This window comes from Triticum urartu, chromosome 5A, assembly GCF_056163025.1.
Source record: "Triticum urartu cultivar PI428250 chromosome 5A, HENAU_Tu73, whole genome shotgun sequence".
Taxonomy (NCBI): domain Eukaryota; kingdom Viridiplantae; phylum Streptophyta; class Magnoliopsida; order Poales; family Poaceae; genus Triticum; species Triticum urartu.
This window is the reverse complement of record NC_141877.1, coordinates 470,266,638-470,281,516: the sequence shown is the minus strand read 5'-3', so window position 1 is coordinate 470,281,516 and position 14,879 is coordinate 470,266,638. Positions and strand designations below refer to the sequence as shown.

The window sequence follows — 14,879 nt, the reverse complement described above, 5'->3', positions numbered from 1 at the left end:
TTGATGAACCATGTTAGAGGTGCCCGTGTATGTATACCATGTTCATGACCACGTTGCGCGTTGACAAGTATGGGCCTTTTTTCAACATGGCAATGGGTACCCGCAACCCGCGAACCCGGCGGGTAAAAGCCCTATTAGGGTAAGGGTTTGGGACAAATAAATACCCATGGGTTTATAAATGGAAAAAATTTGTACCCATCGGGTAAGCCGGGTATGAGTATGGGAATGCAATACCCATACCCACGCACCCGCGTACCCGCATACCCATATACTAATTTCTTCTAACGGTAGGCTCCATGTGTCATTCACTAAATGAACCTAGCCATTGTATAACGCAACCGCTAACCTCGACCCAAAATCCTCTCCCCTTATGCATGTGCATGATCTTGTTTAAATGCGTTAATCTTATTTTGTGAACTCACAGTTTTGTTGATCGTATTATATAGTCTCCTTAGGTTGATTATTTCGAAGTAGGGGATGCAAAAGTACCTTCAATAAAAGAAAATTAGAGAAAATTGGGTTTGTCTTGTTTGTCCTGTAATTGAAAAAAATAGCTGTGAATGTTTATCTAAAAGTTCACGTAAAGGCTAAACACCCATGTATATGAGTGGACATTGTTTAGTGCCATCTATTTCGTACTTATTGCTATCCATTTCTAAAAATTAATATAATTCTTTTTATTCCATCACGCAACAAATCATCATCTATATGTGCTCAAATGCTAAAATGTGGTATATATGTACTGAAATGTTGAAGTATACATGCTGAAAAGTTGGGTACATATGTGTAGATATTGAAAAATACATGATGAAATGTGAATCGGGTAAGGTGATAGAGATGGGTATTTTAACCCACGGGTATTACCTACGCCCGACCGGGTACGGGTATGGGAACAATTTGAAACACGAGGTGCGGGTACGGGTACGGGTATGGGCAAAAAATAATGAGACGGGTATGGGTTTGGGCGGCCATTACCCGCACCCGAACCTGGCGGGTGCCATGTTGAGCCTTTTTAAAACAAATACCAAGAAACCACAATGATTTGGGTGTAAAATTTAGATGACCACAATTTGTTCGGTGCAATGCAATTGACATGTTTTTGGAGAGCAACTAATTGAGGAGCGCTCCTTCGGGAGCCTCGCAACGATCATTTGGGTGGGCGCTTCCTCCGGATTTTTTTCCGCATGCGTTTGTTTTGGCTTTTTAGATGGGTTTTTCCGGGTTTTAGGCTTTTCGGTTTTTCACCGGCCTTTCTTAACTTTTCAAGAAAAATCAACAAAAATTTTACGCGAAAAAACGTGTTTTCTCTTTTTTTTCCCCTTCTGTGAGAGGCATGATTTTGCTTCTGCCAGATGTATGATTTTGCTTCCGCGAGAGGCACAGCCGTGCCTCTCAGAAACGACTTTCGAAAAGGGAAAAACATGCTCTCGATTCGGACTTTTTGTCTCTTTTTTCATGAAAAAAAAGTTTGTCAAAATCTATCAACATGAGATCTAATTTTTGAAGATCTCGACGCAAGGAATTCAAAAACGGTGAAAACGGTTTAAGATTTGGACGCATGGTTTATGAGATAAAACATTTTAAAATAAATGAATCTACGAAAAAATAGAAAAACTAACAGGTCGCGACAAGTGAAGCGCATGCAGTATATCACTTGTCGCGACCTAAGGAGATTGGAGTGACCTTTAGAAGGATATTACTCCCTAATAAGTCATTCCAAAAGTAGGTTCAATCATTATCGCACCATATCGGCAACTTTCGTCCATTTTCTGGTATTAAGTAATCATTTTCTTTGTTGGGCAAGGTTTGAAAAAAGTTTACCAGCAAGGTACCGGGTCTAGAGAAAAAAGAGCTGCAATTTAAACACCCCAAAGTAAGTAGTACTAGCTAGTTTCGGGCATCTTTTATTGATTCTAGTTTCAATACCATTACATGCTTGATTATCATTTTGATTAAACTCTATTCTCGTAAAGTGTTTGTGGCAGGCACCCGGAGATAATTTATGTGGATACTACGTTTGCGAGTTTATTCGCCACTTGACATCTGAGCGGGGCAGATCTTCACGACAATTTGAAGTACGTAAACAATATTCATAATTTTATTTTATTACCCCTTTTTTATATATGTATATTGACCCCCTTCTTTAAATTAGATCTGGGAGAAGCGAAACGAACTCCTACCAAATGATCGCATAAGAGCAATTCAAGAGGAATTGGCGGGATTCTTTGTTGAGCACGTCATACCCGAAGACGGAAAATACAATCGGGAATTGCAATGCGATTTTGGAAGATGTTAGGGATATTAAGAGATGTTATATTGTACTAGTAAATCGCACGTGCCATGCACGTGTAGAGATAGTTATATATTAACACAGATACATGCAAAAAAATATGGGTTATTTTGAATAGTACCGTCATAGTTTGAACTACCATAGGTGGAGTCACACAACTCATCAGCTAATTAATCATTAATTATTAAATTATAAACAATTTAATCATGCTTCTGTGTAATACTAAATTTATACAATTTAGAATACCATGAGAAAAAGCATACCCACTTCATCCTTAAACATTTGTCCTAATAAATTTTAATACGTATTAGATTGAGCAATGGAAAGAGTGCTATTTCCAAGTTATTTATCGTTATAAATAAAATAATAATATAAATATTAGTTATGTCTGTTTTGTTGATATGAAATTTCACATAATTTATTGGTAAGAAAAACAATGGTAATGATATTTGTCAAACAAATTTATAAAGGAAAGTAAAAGCTATTAGCTGTAACATATACTCCCTCCGCCCGAAAAAACTTGTCCCAAACTTGTTCCTTAAACGGATGTATCTAGCACTAACTTGATGCTAGATAAATCCATTTGAGGGATAAGTTTTTCCGAACGGAGGGAATATTACATTTTTACTTTGTTTGCATTTATACCGAGACTTATAAAACAATTGGTTTCGGCTCATGCGCCTATACCCAGGCTGCACCATCAAATGCTTTCTCTCTCTCATCATGATGCGTGCTTGCTAGTGCTAGTACTCCTAGTCCTACTATACTCTATTGCAGCATGTATCACGTGAGTGCTGGAAATTTCTCAACAGTGACATGCTACAAAGAAAGGAGGGAGAATCACGTGTACATTCTGGAAACTACTACTACAACTGACAGTTGCAGGCTGGCAGCATAGGGAAAGGGGCAGCGAATCCCTGCAATGCATGCCGTCAGATTGACATATCCAACGGTTCATATACAGCCACATAGACCTGTAACACAAGCCATTAAATTTGAGCCGTCTGATTAGAAAGATCTATATAACTTGCTATTGGTATACCATATAGGAGTATAGATATATGTAGTAGCGTCGGATAGATATACGAAAACTTGTTGTTCGACCAAGTACAGAGAAAGAGAGGTCACTTCTCTCTATATATGTTCATGACGATCTTATGTAATGGTTCTTTCATTGCTATATGTAGTAACTAGCGTCGAGTTGAATGGAAGACATTAAATAAAAATTAAACCCTAAATTTAAAATAATTGAAGGGTAAATACAAAAATAAAAGGGGAAACCATAATATGAAAACCCCTCCTTAAAAAAAACAAAAAGCCCAGGGCCTGTAGTTGCTGACGCGTGTCTGCCTTTTTAGTCTCGGTCGATGTTACAAACCGGGACTAAAGGTCCTCTTGCCTGAGTGCCCCACAGCGGCCACGTGGAGCTTCTTTAGTCCCGGTTCGTAATACAACCGGGGTTAAAAGTTGTGGGCATTAGTCCCGATCGTTTAGTCCTGGTTGCAGAACCAGGACTAAAGGCCCTCTGAAAGTGGGACTGATGCCATGTTTTCTACTAATGTGCCCACATAGATGTACGCAACTATTTTTATTTTTAAAAAGTTTCCAGTAGCTAAATAGTCTTACAAAAAGGTAAAAGAAAGCCCCTAAAAAGGTAAAATAAAGAAGAACCAAGCTCAAAACAATCATCTGGCAAACAAGATTACATGATGGCTCAATCAAACAAAAAATTTCGCCCATGGCCTTAGGGTCATGAAGGCGCAGTAGATTTTGGTCCTTCCCAGCGGGATAGCTTCATTTTTATGTGTTTTTTTTTAAGTTTTGGTATGGTTTGTGTCTTGTTCAGGAAGACGAGGCGACGGCGACTACTTGTAGATGGATTAAGATTCCAGCTAGACCCATCCCGATGATGCTTCTAGCGTTGTCGAAGGGTGTGTGAAGGTTTGTCTCCGGCGGATCCTATGGAATTCGGTCAGAGCAGAACCATATCCTCTGTTGAATTATTGCTCAAAGAATATTATCAAAACCATCAAAGGACCAAGCATGAATATATGGACAGTTAGACGGAAACATGAAGAGTCGAAAATCATGTTCTACGGTTCATATTTCAAAATAAAATCTGGGCTACATTCGTAAGAAACAAATGAACATGAATTTTTTGCAATCGACCTCAAATACACTCACATGAACAATAAAACACAAAGAACAATATTTAATAGAATTAAAATAATTCGAAAATTTGTCGATCAAGTACACCAGATGTCCCTGGTTTTTCGTTCTTGTTCACATGGGTGCATTTGTGTTCGAGACTAGAGTAACACTTTTTTTAAAACTCAGTTTTCATCAAAAACTATGCTAGCCCACAGGTAAATTTAATATGAATCTCCTCCTTACATGAGGCTAGTCAATAGTGGGGAGTAATTTAGACTAGTAACAATCAATAGTGGTATGTTAGAGCAAGTACAATAAGCTTATGTAAGCAAACTGTAAGGGTTAAAATATTATTATTCTTCTGACATGGAAGGGAGAGAAGAGGAGCCGACTACAGAATAAGAGCCAGGTAAAGCACGCGCTCCTAGGCACTATGTGAGAGCGAGAGGTGGTCCATTTATTAATTATGAAGTAGTACATATTTATATCTTACTATTGTACTTGGTGACTACAAGATTGGCTATAGATGACATGGCAATCTCATATAGCCATCAGTTGGCTGTACTATTAACCATGCTCATAGTAGGTATTGTCGTAGGTGTGATACATAAACATCTTCATTTATTAATTTGTAGAGTCATTGTTTTTAAAGAAAAGGCATAAGTCCGACTTTATAGATAAAGCCACACGGCAGAGTAACAAAACGCCGCAACACGAACGATAACGACCGGACATAAAAGAGTACCCGGCCAAGAACCAACGGCGCGCGGGCCGGTAGTCATTTTGTGTTGGGAAACGCTATGTGATGGTAATATATTATCTTACTTTATTTGTCTATCTCATTAATTATTTCCCACATCAGCTTTTTCGTTTATGTGGCATCTATGCTAGAGCATGGTTAATAGTATAGACAATTACCGGCTATATGAAGCTGCCACGTCACATATAGTCTGACTTAAGAGTCAACACGTATAGTACATATTTGCTAAGAGTACTACTTTATTAATACATGACCCACGTTCCATTCTAACAATATTTTTTGGAGCCCGTGCTATAGCCGACTGTTAATCTACCGTTCGCTTCCCTTCTCTCTCATGCAACTCACTAGAAATATACTAGTGTAATTGCTCTTACTATCTATGTTACTCCCACTATGACCAGCCTGATGCACAGGTGTAGGTGCAGGTAATTTAAGCTCAAAAAGAAAAAGAAGTAAGTAATTTGGATGAGGTGGCTTTTGGAAAAAAAAAAGAGTTGATGAACTGCCCCTTTGGTGGGGCCCGCGAAGAGAAGAACGTTTTATATCTGGATGAGAAGAGATGACCATCGTTAATTAGTAACGTGCTGGAGCGACAAAGCCTCCATATCAGACTCGGGTCTTGGTGGCCGGCCGGCGACGAGGCCACACCTATGGCGGACGACGCCCCGACGGACGAGCAGCTGCTCTCCTACGCCGACCTACCCAAGAACGGCCGCGACATGGCGGAGGTGTTTGCCGTGCGCGTCCCCGCCGCCGCTGGAGGGCGCAGGCCACCGCCGTGCGGCATCATCTCCTTCCACGGCGGCAACTGCTGCAGCGACGTCATCTACAGCCGGAGCCGGCCTGACGAGCCCGGTTGCCCGCAGGCCTGCGACAGCCAGGTTCCAATTCTGCTCTGCTCTTTTGGTATCGGGTTAGGAATCAACAATTTTCCCAGGCCATCTTTCTTGCTACTTTGTTAGAAGAGCACAATCAAGATATTTACAGTTGAAAGTTGATTCTGTAAACTAAAACTGCAGGGGAACATCGTGCTAACTGGTCCATCAGTGGCCACCTCCGCATACGGGCCTGTCGTCTTCAACCTCCAGCTCCACGACAACAGCCAAGAATCCCCCTCGCAGCAAGATAAGGACGAGGAGGAGGACACCGGGAGGCTACTCTGCGACACCGTCGGTGGCAGCTTCTCCAACTACAACAGGGCCATAGTCGAAACAGTTAGCACTCGCTACGGCCCCGCCGACGTGACCTACGCCGTCCTGAGCAACGGCGTCGAAGGCCGCGTCACTGTGAAGCTCGCTTGCTTGGATGGAGAAGGCCCCGCTGGCGTTCTGGGGAGGATCGTAGCGCGCAGCAAGCTGTTCAACGCCGGCTGCATGCTCTTCTGCAACGAGCACGGCAATGGCAACAACATGCGGGTGGGATCCGGGGAGCTGGTTCCGTTGGCGAGGCATGTCCTTGCGGTGCCATTGCACATGCCGCTCACGGTTGAGCTGGACCTGCGTCGCGACTCCGGCGATGAGACCGTGAGAGGTGCTGTCGCGTTTCATCCCGCGACCGATGGTCAGCATATGGAACGTGTCATGGGCGCTGGTGGCGCTGTAATTGAAGTGTCAATCTCATGGTCAGACTACCCATGGTAGTGCATGCCCATCACCCGTTAGCGCTGCTCATTATTATTGGGAAGGACCACAAATAAGTGTTGTTTGATTTGAGTCACGTAATCTTCTTTCTTTTACTTTTATGTAAGACTATTTAGCTACTGGATACTTTTTTGTCTTTAATAAAAGTGGTTGTCTACACTGTATATGATGATGCAAAGGACAGCCAATAACCCTCCTTTTTTCTCAGAAAAAAAAGCGCGTGGGTTGAACTACTAATCGATTACTCCCCCGTTCACTATTGTAAGATGCTTTCGATATTTTCATATGAGCTGGACTGAAATGGGTGAACAAACACATTAAAACATTGTATGTATACATTTGATTTTCAAAAAAGTTAGAACACTTTATAATAGTGAACGGAGGGAGTGATTACAGATGTTACATCTACGGACTAATGCATACCAAAATTAAGTTAGGAGATGATGTGTTAATATTTGGTTGGAAGTTACCGGGAACTGGAGCCAATAGTGAAAATCAGGTGGAGAGATAAGTGGGGGAAGAGAGTCCGTATAATACAATCTGTATGTTTAGTACTTGGTCATTACTCGTACGTATGAAAATATTCTAATTTTTTTCAGCTTTACCATTTTTGGCAGGCGCTTTGGCAACGAAGGAGGTCAGTGGCGGGCGATGCGGTAGTTAAGGCATCTCCAACGCCGACCCTCAAACTGTCCGCAACCGTCTGGCCATGATGCGGGTCAGTATTGGAGATGCCCTTAAGCGCAACAATTCTCTGGATCCCAAGTTGTAATTTTTATTGTTGCGGTTGTCTACATTGTTGTGTCAGGGTTCATGTCCCCTTTGGTACTCTCTCGACGGTTTCTGTGTGTGCGAGTGGTGCTTGTAGACATGTGCTACCTTGGCTGAGTCCCCCCCGCGCGCGCGTGTCTCTCTCTCTCTCTCCCCCCCTACACAAAGTAAATAAGAAACCTCAATCCATGAAAAGAACCTACATTATGCAAATCTGAAAAAGATATACTGTTTGCTAGTTTTGGTACCCATAGGAGAAATTGGTGTAGTACCATTAACAACAAATACTCCCTCTATTTTTATATACAAAGCCACTTTGTTTTTTGTGTCAAACTTTTACTTATAATTTTGACCAGTAAAATATGGATTATATGTCATAAAAATATATGATCGGGATGTTCTTTGAAATGTGCATCCGGTGATATAGTTTTTGTGACATATAACCCACTTTTTGTTGGTAAAATTTTAAAGTTAGACATAAAAGTATGAAGTGTCCTTGGAACCCTTGATTGCAACAACAATACAAGTAAATGAAATAAAAAGTTGCAGCCCTTTGTAGTATAGATATGAGAGAATACGTAGATAGAATAGTGTACATAACTTAAAACTTGGTAGTATAGTTATGAGAGAGAATATGTGGATAGAATATTGTGCATAACTTAGAACTTATTTGCCGTCTTGTTACATGCATGCATGATGCCTGCACGGATTGTTTTGCTTGAAAACAGCAAACACTTTTATTCTTGGACGATCGTTGTGTTGTGACTAAAGAGGGGTAACGATGGCTGAACTCTTTGCTGGGTCTTCTTGACCATTCACCAGCAGTCCCCAGAGGTGCTTGAGCCAGGACAAGAGGCTCAGCGCCGGTGGGTTGTTGAGCAGAAGCTCGACCACCGCCAGGGCTTCTTCCCCGGTGCTAATCCCGGCGCTCGCCAAGTTCTTGAACCACTTGGCATCGTTCTTGTAAGCGTCGCGCTTCCATCCTAGCAGGGCCTTGGAGAGGTCGCCCCAGTTGGTGATGAAGTTCTTGACGATCGTACCGGCGATGGAGACTCCGGCCGGCTCGTCCCAACCTGTGATCACGGCATCGTACACGGGGGTCAACCTAGCTGCCTCGGAGAGGACCACGCAGAGGGTCGCCACGGCCTTCTTGAGGTCGGCGTTGACGTAGGACTTGTTATTGTGGTTCCAGAGGGTGCCGGCTGCTTCCGATGTGGTGTACTTGCCAAGCTTCAAGGTGGACAGGTTGGTGGCGCCGCCGACGAGTGTGGTGTAGTGGCCGTCAAAGCCCAGCGGCGTGGCGTCCGGAAGGACACTCGTTTTGCCCTTGGTGAGCTTGAACCATTTCCCACCGGCGTTGGTGAAGGCGAAGATGTAGACGTTGTCGCTGCGGATGGCCACCTTGGGCGCCGCGCCGCCCTTGCCTTTCAGCACGACGTGGATCCATCTCGGCGGCGGCTTGTCGGCGCCGGTCTGCTTGGCGAGCACAGGCCGCTGTTTCCCCTTCTTCTCGCCCACCGTGTCTGCATTAGGGCTGGGCAACTTGCTACGTAGAGTCGAGATGAACGTCGCGTACGAGTCCGACAAGACGTTGAACGTCACTACTTCTTGAGCCATGGCTGAGCCTGCAGTTCAAACTGAAAGGTAAATATGCATGCAGCTAGTTTCATCAAACCATTATGTGATGAAATGACACTGGTGTAATTAAATTTATCAAGTGAAGAACCTGGTACATAACATAACCAGTGTTGCGATCGCTGGCCGTTACGGTGTTGAGTGCACGAAATAGCAAGTGGGGGTGTGCGTGCTTAAGTACGCGTCGTGGATGCATGGCAACGGGTACGCACACTAGGTAACCAAGCTTATTAGCTTCAAGCTCCCATGACAAAAGAGTTCGTCGCAGGTCGACCTCCACGTACGTACGTCTCACTGCAGATGGATGGGACTGAATTAATTAGTGCTGGTGACTACTTAATTGCATGACAGGCACCAACACCCGGCCGGATGTGCATGCATTTCAAATAGTAATTGCTTGCCTTCCATTCAAACCTTGCACGACGAGTATCATCCGTATGATGCCGAATATTACCTTTGGAGGCCGTGCTCCATGGAGCTCGGTTTTGAAAATTTTAAAATTCATCAAATTTCATATTTTCTATGTTTCAGAAAATTCTAAAAATAATAGATATACATGGTGGCATAATGCATATATGTGTAAATTTTCACAATGAAATACGTTGAAATGAGTGTTGTGTGACGCATTTTAACACATGATACTATTTATCCTTCCAGGCCATGAATTTGTCTTTTTGTACAGGTCGCATTTCAATATATTTCATCCTGAATTTTTAGACATATATACATTTCATCCTTGCATACTTGCATATTTTTTTGAAATAGGAAAGTATGAATTTTGTTTTCTTCAAAAATTCCGGGTTCCATGGAGCCTGGCCTCCAAACATCCATTCTCCATATGATACTACCTTTATATTATATACTTCCTCCATCCACAAATAAGTATACATTTGCCATTTAAAATTTATCCACAAGAGAGTGTACTTCTATCTTCCGAATGCACTTTAAATTAAAAAAATGTTTCTCTCATCACACGGTAATCATGACTAATAACATTGAACATATGGTCTTCTTATTTTCTACATGCACTTGGCTCAGTGGGGGTGGGATAATTAAAGAGGGTAGAGATGGTGGTTTGCACCTTTCTAATACATTTTTCACTCCACTCTATATCTGTCCTAATTTTTTTATATGTACATTTATTCATGGACGAAGGGAGTAGTATCATAGGTTGGTATCATGTATGGAAAATACCATTTGGAACATGGTGGTAACAACACCTGGTTACATATTTTATTTTTAATTTTTTTTACAAAAAATCAAAACGTTCCAGAACTTTTTACCAACAAACATGAGCTGTCACTTCTGCCATACAAAAATATTCTGCAACGAAATATTCTTTGATAAAATTCTGACAAAAATGACAAATATTCTCTTACAATAGCGTGAACGCTGTATATTGCAACAAATTTGTTTTTTTACATCCACGACAACATGAAAGTCATTTCTTAGCGAAAGTTTTTATATGAGTGCAACAATAAATCTACTTTATTAGCAAAAAGTTTCAGGTTTTTTGACTTTCTTACAAATTACAATTTTGTTTTTGAAATTCAGGTGTAATTACACCCGAGAGCCATACGTTCCCGTCCTATCATGTATGACATTATTTATTGTCATGCATGGCACATCACATCATTTAATATGATACAATATCATATCATAATATTCAATTCTCTCTTTCTTCATTTAACTGTATGCCACCTCATCTAAATTGCATAGTTAGCATGCATGATACTTCATATGATACTCCCACTACAACCAGGTTGATAGAATAGCATCGACCATTTATTCTCCTATTAGTTACTACTGATGAGTTTTTTCCGACAAAGGACGCTTTTATTAACTTAAAATGTAGCGTCAAGTGGATACAAAGCATGAGGAGGAACGCCCGGCCTAAGCATAACGAAGATGTACACAACAAAACACCAAAAGATTGACAACAATAAAAATAAAAATAAACGAGAAACCGACATATCGGCAATAGTAGTCATATAGGACCGACACTATGCCTATGTCAAAGAAGGTGATGGACCAATCCAGAGATTATGTTGCCACCGATATTGTGTAAAAAACTCCTTGGCCACCCGCTCCAACTGCATACACATCACCCTGAACAGCGAACATCGGTTGGTACTCCATTCGTTATAGTGTAAACCACATAAGAAGTGAGTGTGTAACATGGAAAATATCCTGCAAACAAAAAATGTTCATGTTATTAAAAACAAAGTCATTTCCACATAGCTAAAGCGACCATAATAAGGCATACACTTTCACCCTTAATAACGTTATAAACCTACTTGGAATACCGTCCAACCAATGAAAAAAATATTGGCAACACTTGTGGGCGGATATAAATTGAATGCTTTTTGGATGATTAACCATGTAATACACGCAACCTTGCACTGGAAAAAGAAGTGTTTGTTGATTGTCTCGTTGTGAGTATAAAAACTACACTTCTTATGTCCTTGCCAATTGCGACGGACGAGGTGGTCTTTGGTTAGCACACCTCTCCTCCAAAGATGCCACATGAAAATTTGAACTTTTAGTGGAATCTTCAACTTCCAAATTTTCTTGTTATTATCCATGGGACCTCTGAATGCGTGAGCGCACCGTATATAGAGTCAACTGTGAATAACCTATATGTAGTGAGGTTCTAGCAAAACGCATCATGTCCTTATGTCAGGTTAATTGAATCCAATCTGGATAAAAGATTTTGCCATGACATAAGATGGGGGCCGATCAAATCTTACCTGAAAGAAATACCCAACGGAGATGAAATCAGGACATGTGCAAGAGTATCATTCTTAGCGGGAACAATGCGGTACAAAGCTGGATATTATTCTCAGAGGCTGGCATTGCTAGTCAGTTGTCCTCCCAAAAAAGAATATCCGACCCGTCATTTATCTTGAAGGATCAAAAATAGAAAATATGCTTCTTTACCGCTATTAGACCAGCCCAAAAGTGCGAGTCACCAGGTTTTTAATAGGCCTGAAACAAAACCTTTTAGCCTAGATACTTGTTGCGCAAAGGGTTTGCCAAACGCAATCCTTAGTAAGTAGTTTGAACAACCTTTTACTAAGTGAGGCATCATTCTTGACCTGCAGGTCATGGATGCCAAGGCCACCTTGGTCTTTCGGTCTACAAACCATACTCCATCTGACCATTATGTACTTTTTGTTTTCACTGTTCCTTGCCAAAAGAATCTCTATCTAAAATAATCCAGCCTTTGCAAGGCCCTTTTGGGATTTAAAAAAAAGAAAGCATATAGAGAAATCGTATTTGTGAGGACTAAATTGATCAAGACTAGCCGTCCTCCAACAGAGAGCAACTTGCCTTCCCAACTACTCACTCATTTCTCTAAGCGCTCCTCTATATGTTTCCACTCCGCATTTGTGAGACGTCGATAATCAATCGGTATTCCCAAATATTTAATTGGGAATTGGCCTTGTGCACAACCAAACAAGTGAGTGTAATCGGCCACCGTCTCACTGGCTTCTCCAAAGCATAAGACTTCACTTTTATAGAAGTTAATTTTAAGGACCAGTTTCAAGTTTCGAGCCTTGTCCGATCATGTTCCATAAACAAAATATCATCGACATATTGCAGAGTAGAGAGGCCATCATCCACAAGGTGTGGCACTACTCCTGCAATCTGACCGTCCTGCTTGGCATGATTAATCAAAATAGCCAATAGTAATGTTAAATAACATTGGAGAGATGGAGTCACCCTGGCGTATTCCTTTTTTGTCTAAAAGTAATGACCTACATCATCATTGACCCAGATAGTTACACTACCTCTAGTGACAGAAAATTTGGATTCACTTGTGCCATTTATCAGAGAATCCTTTCATCCTCAGGGCCAGTTGAAGAAATGACCATTTGACCTGATCATAGGCCTTTTTAAAGTCCATATTTAAAACTACACCACTCATGTTTTTGGTGTATCTCGTGAATGGTCTCATGTAGGATTACTACTCCGTCAAGTATATTTGTTCCTTGCGTGAAAGCCGTTTGAGATGGTCGTGTGACATGATCAACGGCCGTGTAGGACATATCAGTAGCCACCATGGTGAAAATCTTGAAGTACAGAGAAGACATTCATTGCATTTTTTTACCTAGAGTAACACAATAGGCAATACTACCACGAATGTTGATCAAGCCTAGATAATCCACTCAGCATGGGCATGTGGACTGTAACCCCGGGGCAAGGTAGTCCAGAAAATTTACATACTCCCTTCGATCCAAATTAATTGACACAACATCTATACAATCAATTGTTGAGACCACAAGTGAGAAAATATTGTAGTGTTAAGCCAGACTCTGTCCCTAAATCCTGGCTAAAACCCCAAACAAAGTAGATGCAAAATATGATTTTAGGCTCATAAAGTGCTGGTTCGACTTTAGAGATGTCCAATGAAAACTAGAACAATTGTCAAATGGCGCTAACTATCTCGAGATAATAATGCTAGCATGCTACTGTCAGTAGCTTGTTCATACTTAGTAGAAAGATATGCCTAAACTTTCTTTCAGAAGGCGAGGCCCCTCCGTGCCGGCGAGAGGCGGGACTGGCGTTGTGCCGGTGGTCCGATCGGATGACCGACGGATCTTGGGTGGACCATGGCCTGGCATGACTGCTCTGGCGGCCGGCGGCGCCAGATCTGGCTGCTGTCATCCGGCCCTGGTCGGTGGGCTTCTCTCCTGCGGGTTCCTGACGGTGCCGGTGTGGTTGCCGGGACCCTGGCCGCGGGTGAAGCGGATGGAGGATATCCAGATTGAGGGAAACCCCTTGGTCGGCCAGGGGCGGCCGCGCCGACGATGACGCTCAAGGGTTCCGCTTTCCTTCTTGGAGAAGTCGGTCTATGTCTGCTCCTTCGTTTCCCCTTCCCTGCCTCTCGGGTGAAAACCCTAACTCCGGTGGGCGGCGGCAGCGTCCTTGACGTTGTGACCTTCCTGAAGGCGTCGCCTTGAGGGCTGAGTGGTGGTGGGCACTGTGTGGGTCCTTGGCGGTTGCTGGTGATGGGCACTGCTTCGGGGAAAACCCTAGGATCTGGTCTGTCAGATCGGAAGATGGCGGTACTGCGGTGCCGTTTATCTCCTTGGAGCGTTGTTTGTGGAGCAGCGCTGGAAGACAGAGGCAGGAGGTGGAGCGGCTCCATCTTTCACGAAGCTTTGGTGGAGCTGTCAAGTCATGCCTGGCCGACAGGTGCTACGCTGAGTCATGCCTGGTTGGCAGGTGCTACGCACGACAGATCTTCCGGAGTCTTCGCGTTTGGACGGACGAGCACAAGGCGGTGGCGCCGTTGGGTGCCATAGTCGCGTTAACGGATGTACGGACTGGCAAGGATGATGCAGATCTCTCTCCTGAAGATGGGTTAGTGGTCCGATGAAGATAGCGGCTTCTAAAACGTGTGCATGTGGTGTACGCTTTAGGTCTGCTGCACCGGCTATTAGTCCTGATACGTTATGTGGATGGATCGGCAACAACGCCGGTTTTAGGTATGGGGAGTGAGAGCACTCCTCATTATCGAATTTGTAGGTGTAAGTGGTGTTTTCGGGTGATTTGATATATGTTTTTGTGGGACCTTTATGAAATAATTAATAAAGATGGCTGCATGCATCGCTTGATGCAGAGA

General features: G+C 42.6%; 2 protein-coding genes across 2 annotated transcripts; one reads left to right on the top strand and one right to left on the bottom strand.

The window, feature by feature from the left end:
• Positions 1-5,764: 5,764 nt before the first annotated feature.
• On the top strand, positions 5,765-7,005 carry LOC125509833 (60 kDa jasmonate-induced protein). The gene is made up of 2 exons (XM_048674857.2): positions 5,765-6,082; positions 6,221-7,005. The coding sequence occupies exons 1-2, from the start codon at positions 5,852-5,854 to the stop codon at positions 6,839-6,841; spliced, it is 852 nt and encodes a 283-aa protein (XP_048530814.2). The 5' UTR covers positions 5,765-5,851; the 3' UTR covers positions 6,842-7,005.
• Positions 7,006-8,143: 1,138 nt separating this feature from the next.
• LOC125509832 (60 kDa jasmonate-induced protein) lies at positions 8,144-9,491 on the bottom strand. The gene is made up of 2 exons (XM_048674855.2): positions 9,339-9,491; positions 8,144-9,237 (listed from the first exon to the last, which is right to left on the bottom strand). Exon 2 carries the CDS (start codon positions 9,227-9,229, stop codon positions 8,378-8,380), a length of 852 nt encoding a protein of 283 aa, XP_048530812.2. The 5' UTR covers positions 9,230-9,237; positions 9,339-9,491; the 3' UTR covers positions 8,144-8,377.
• Positions 9,492-14,879: the final 5,388 nt, after the last annotated feature.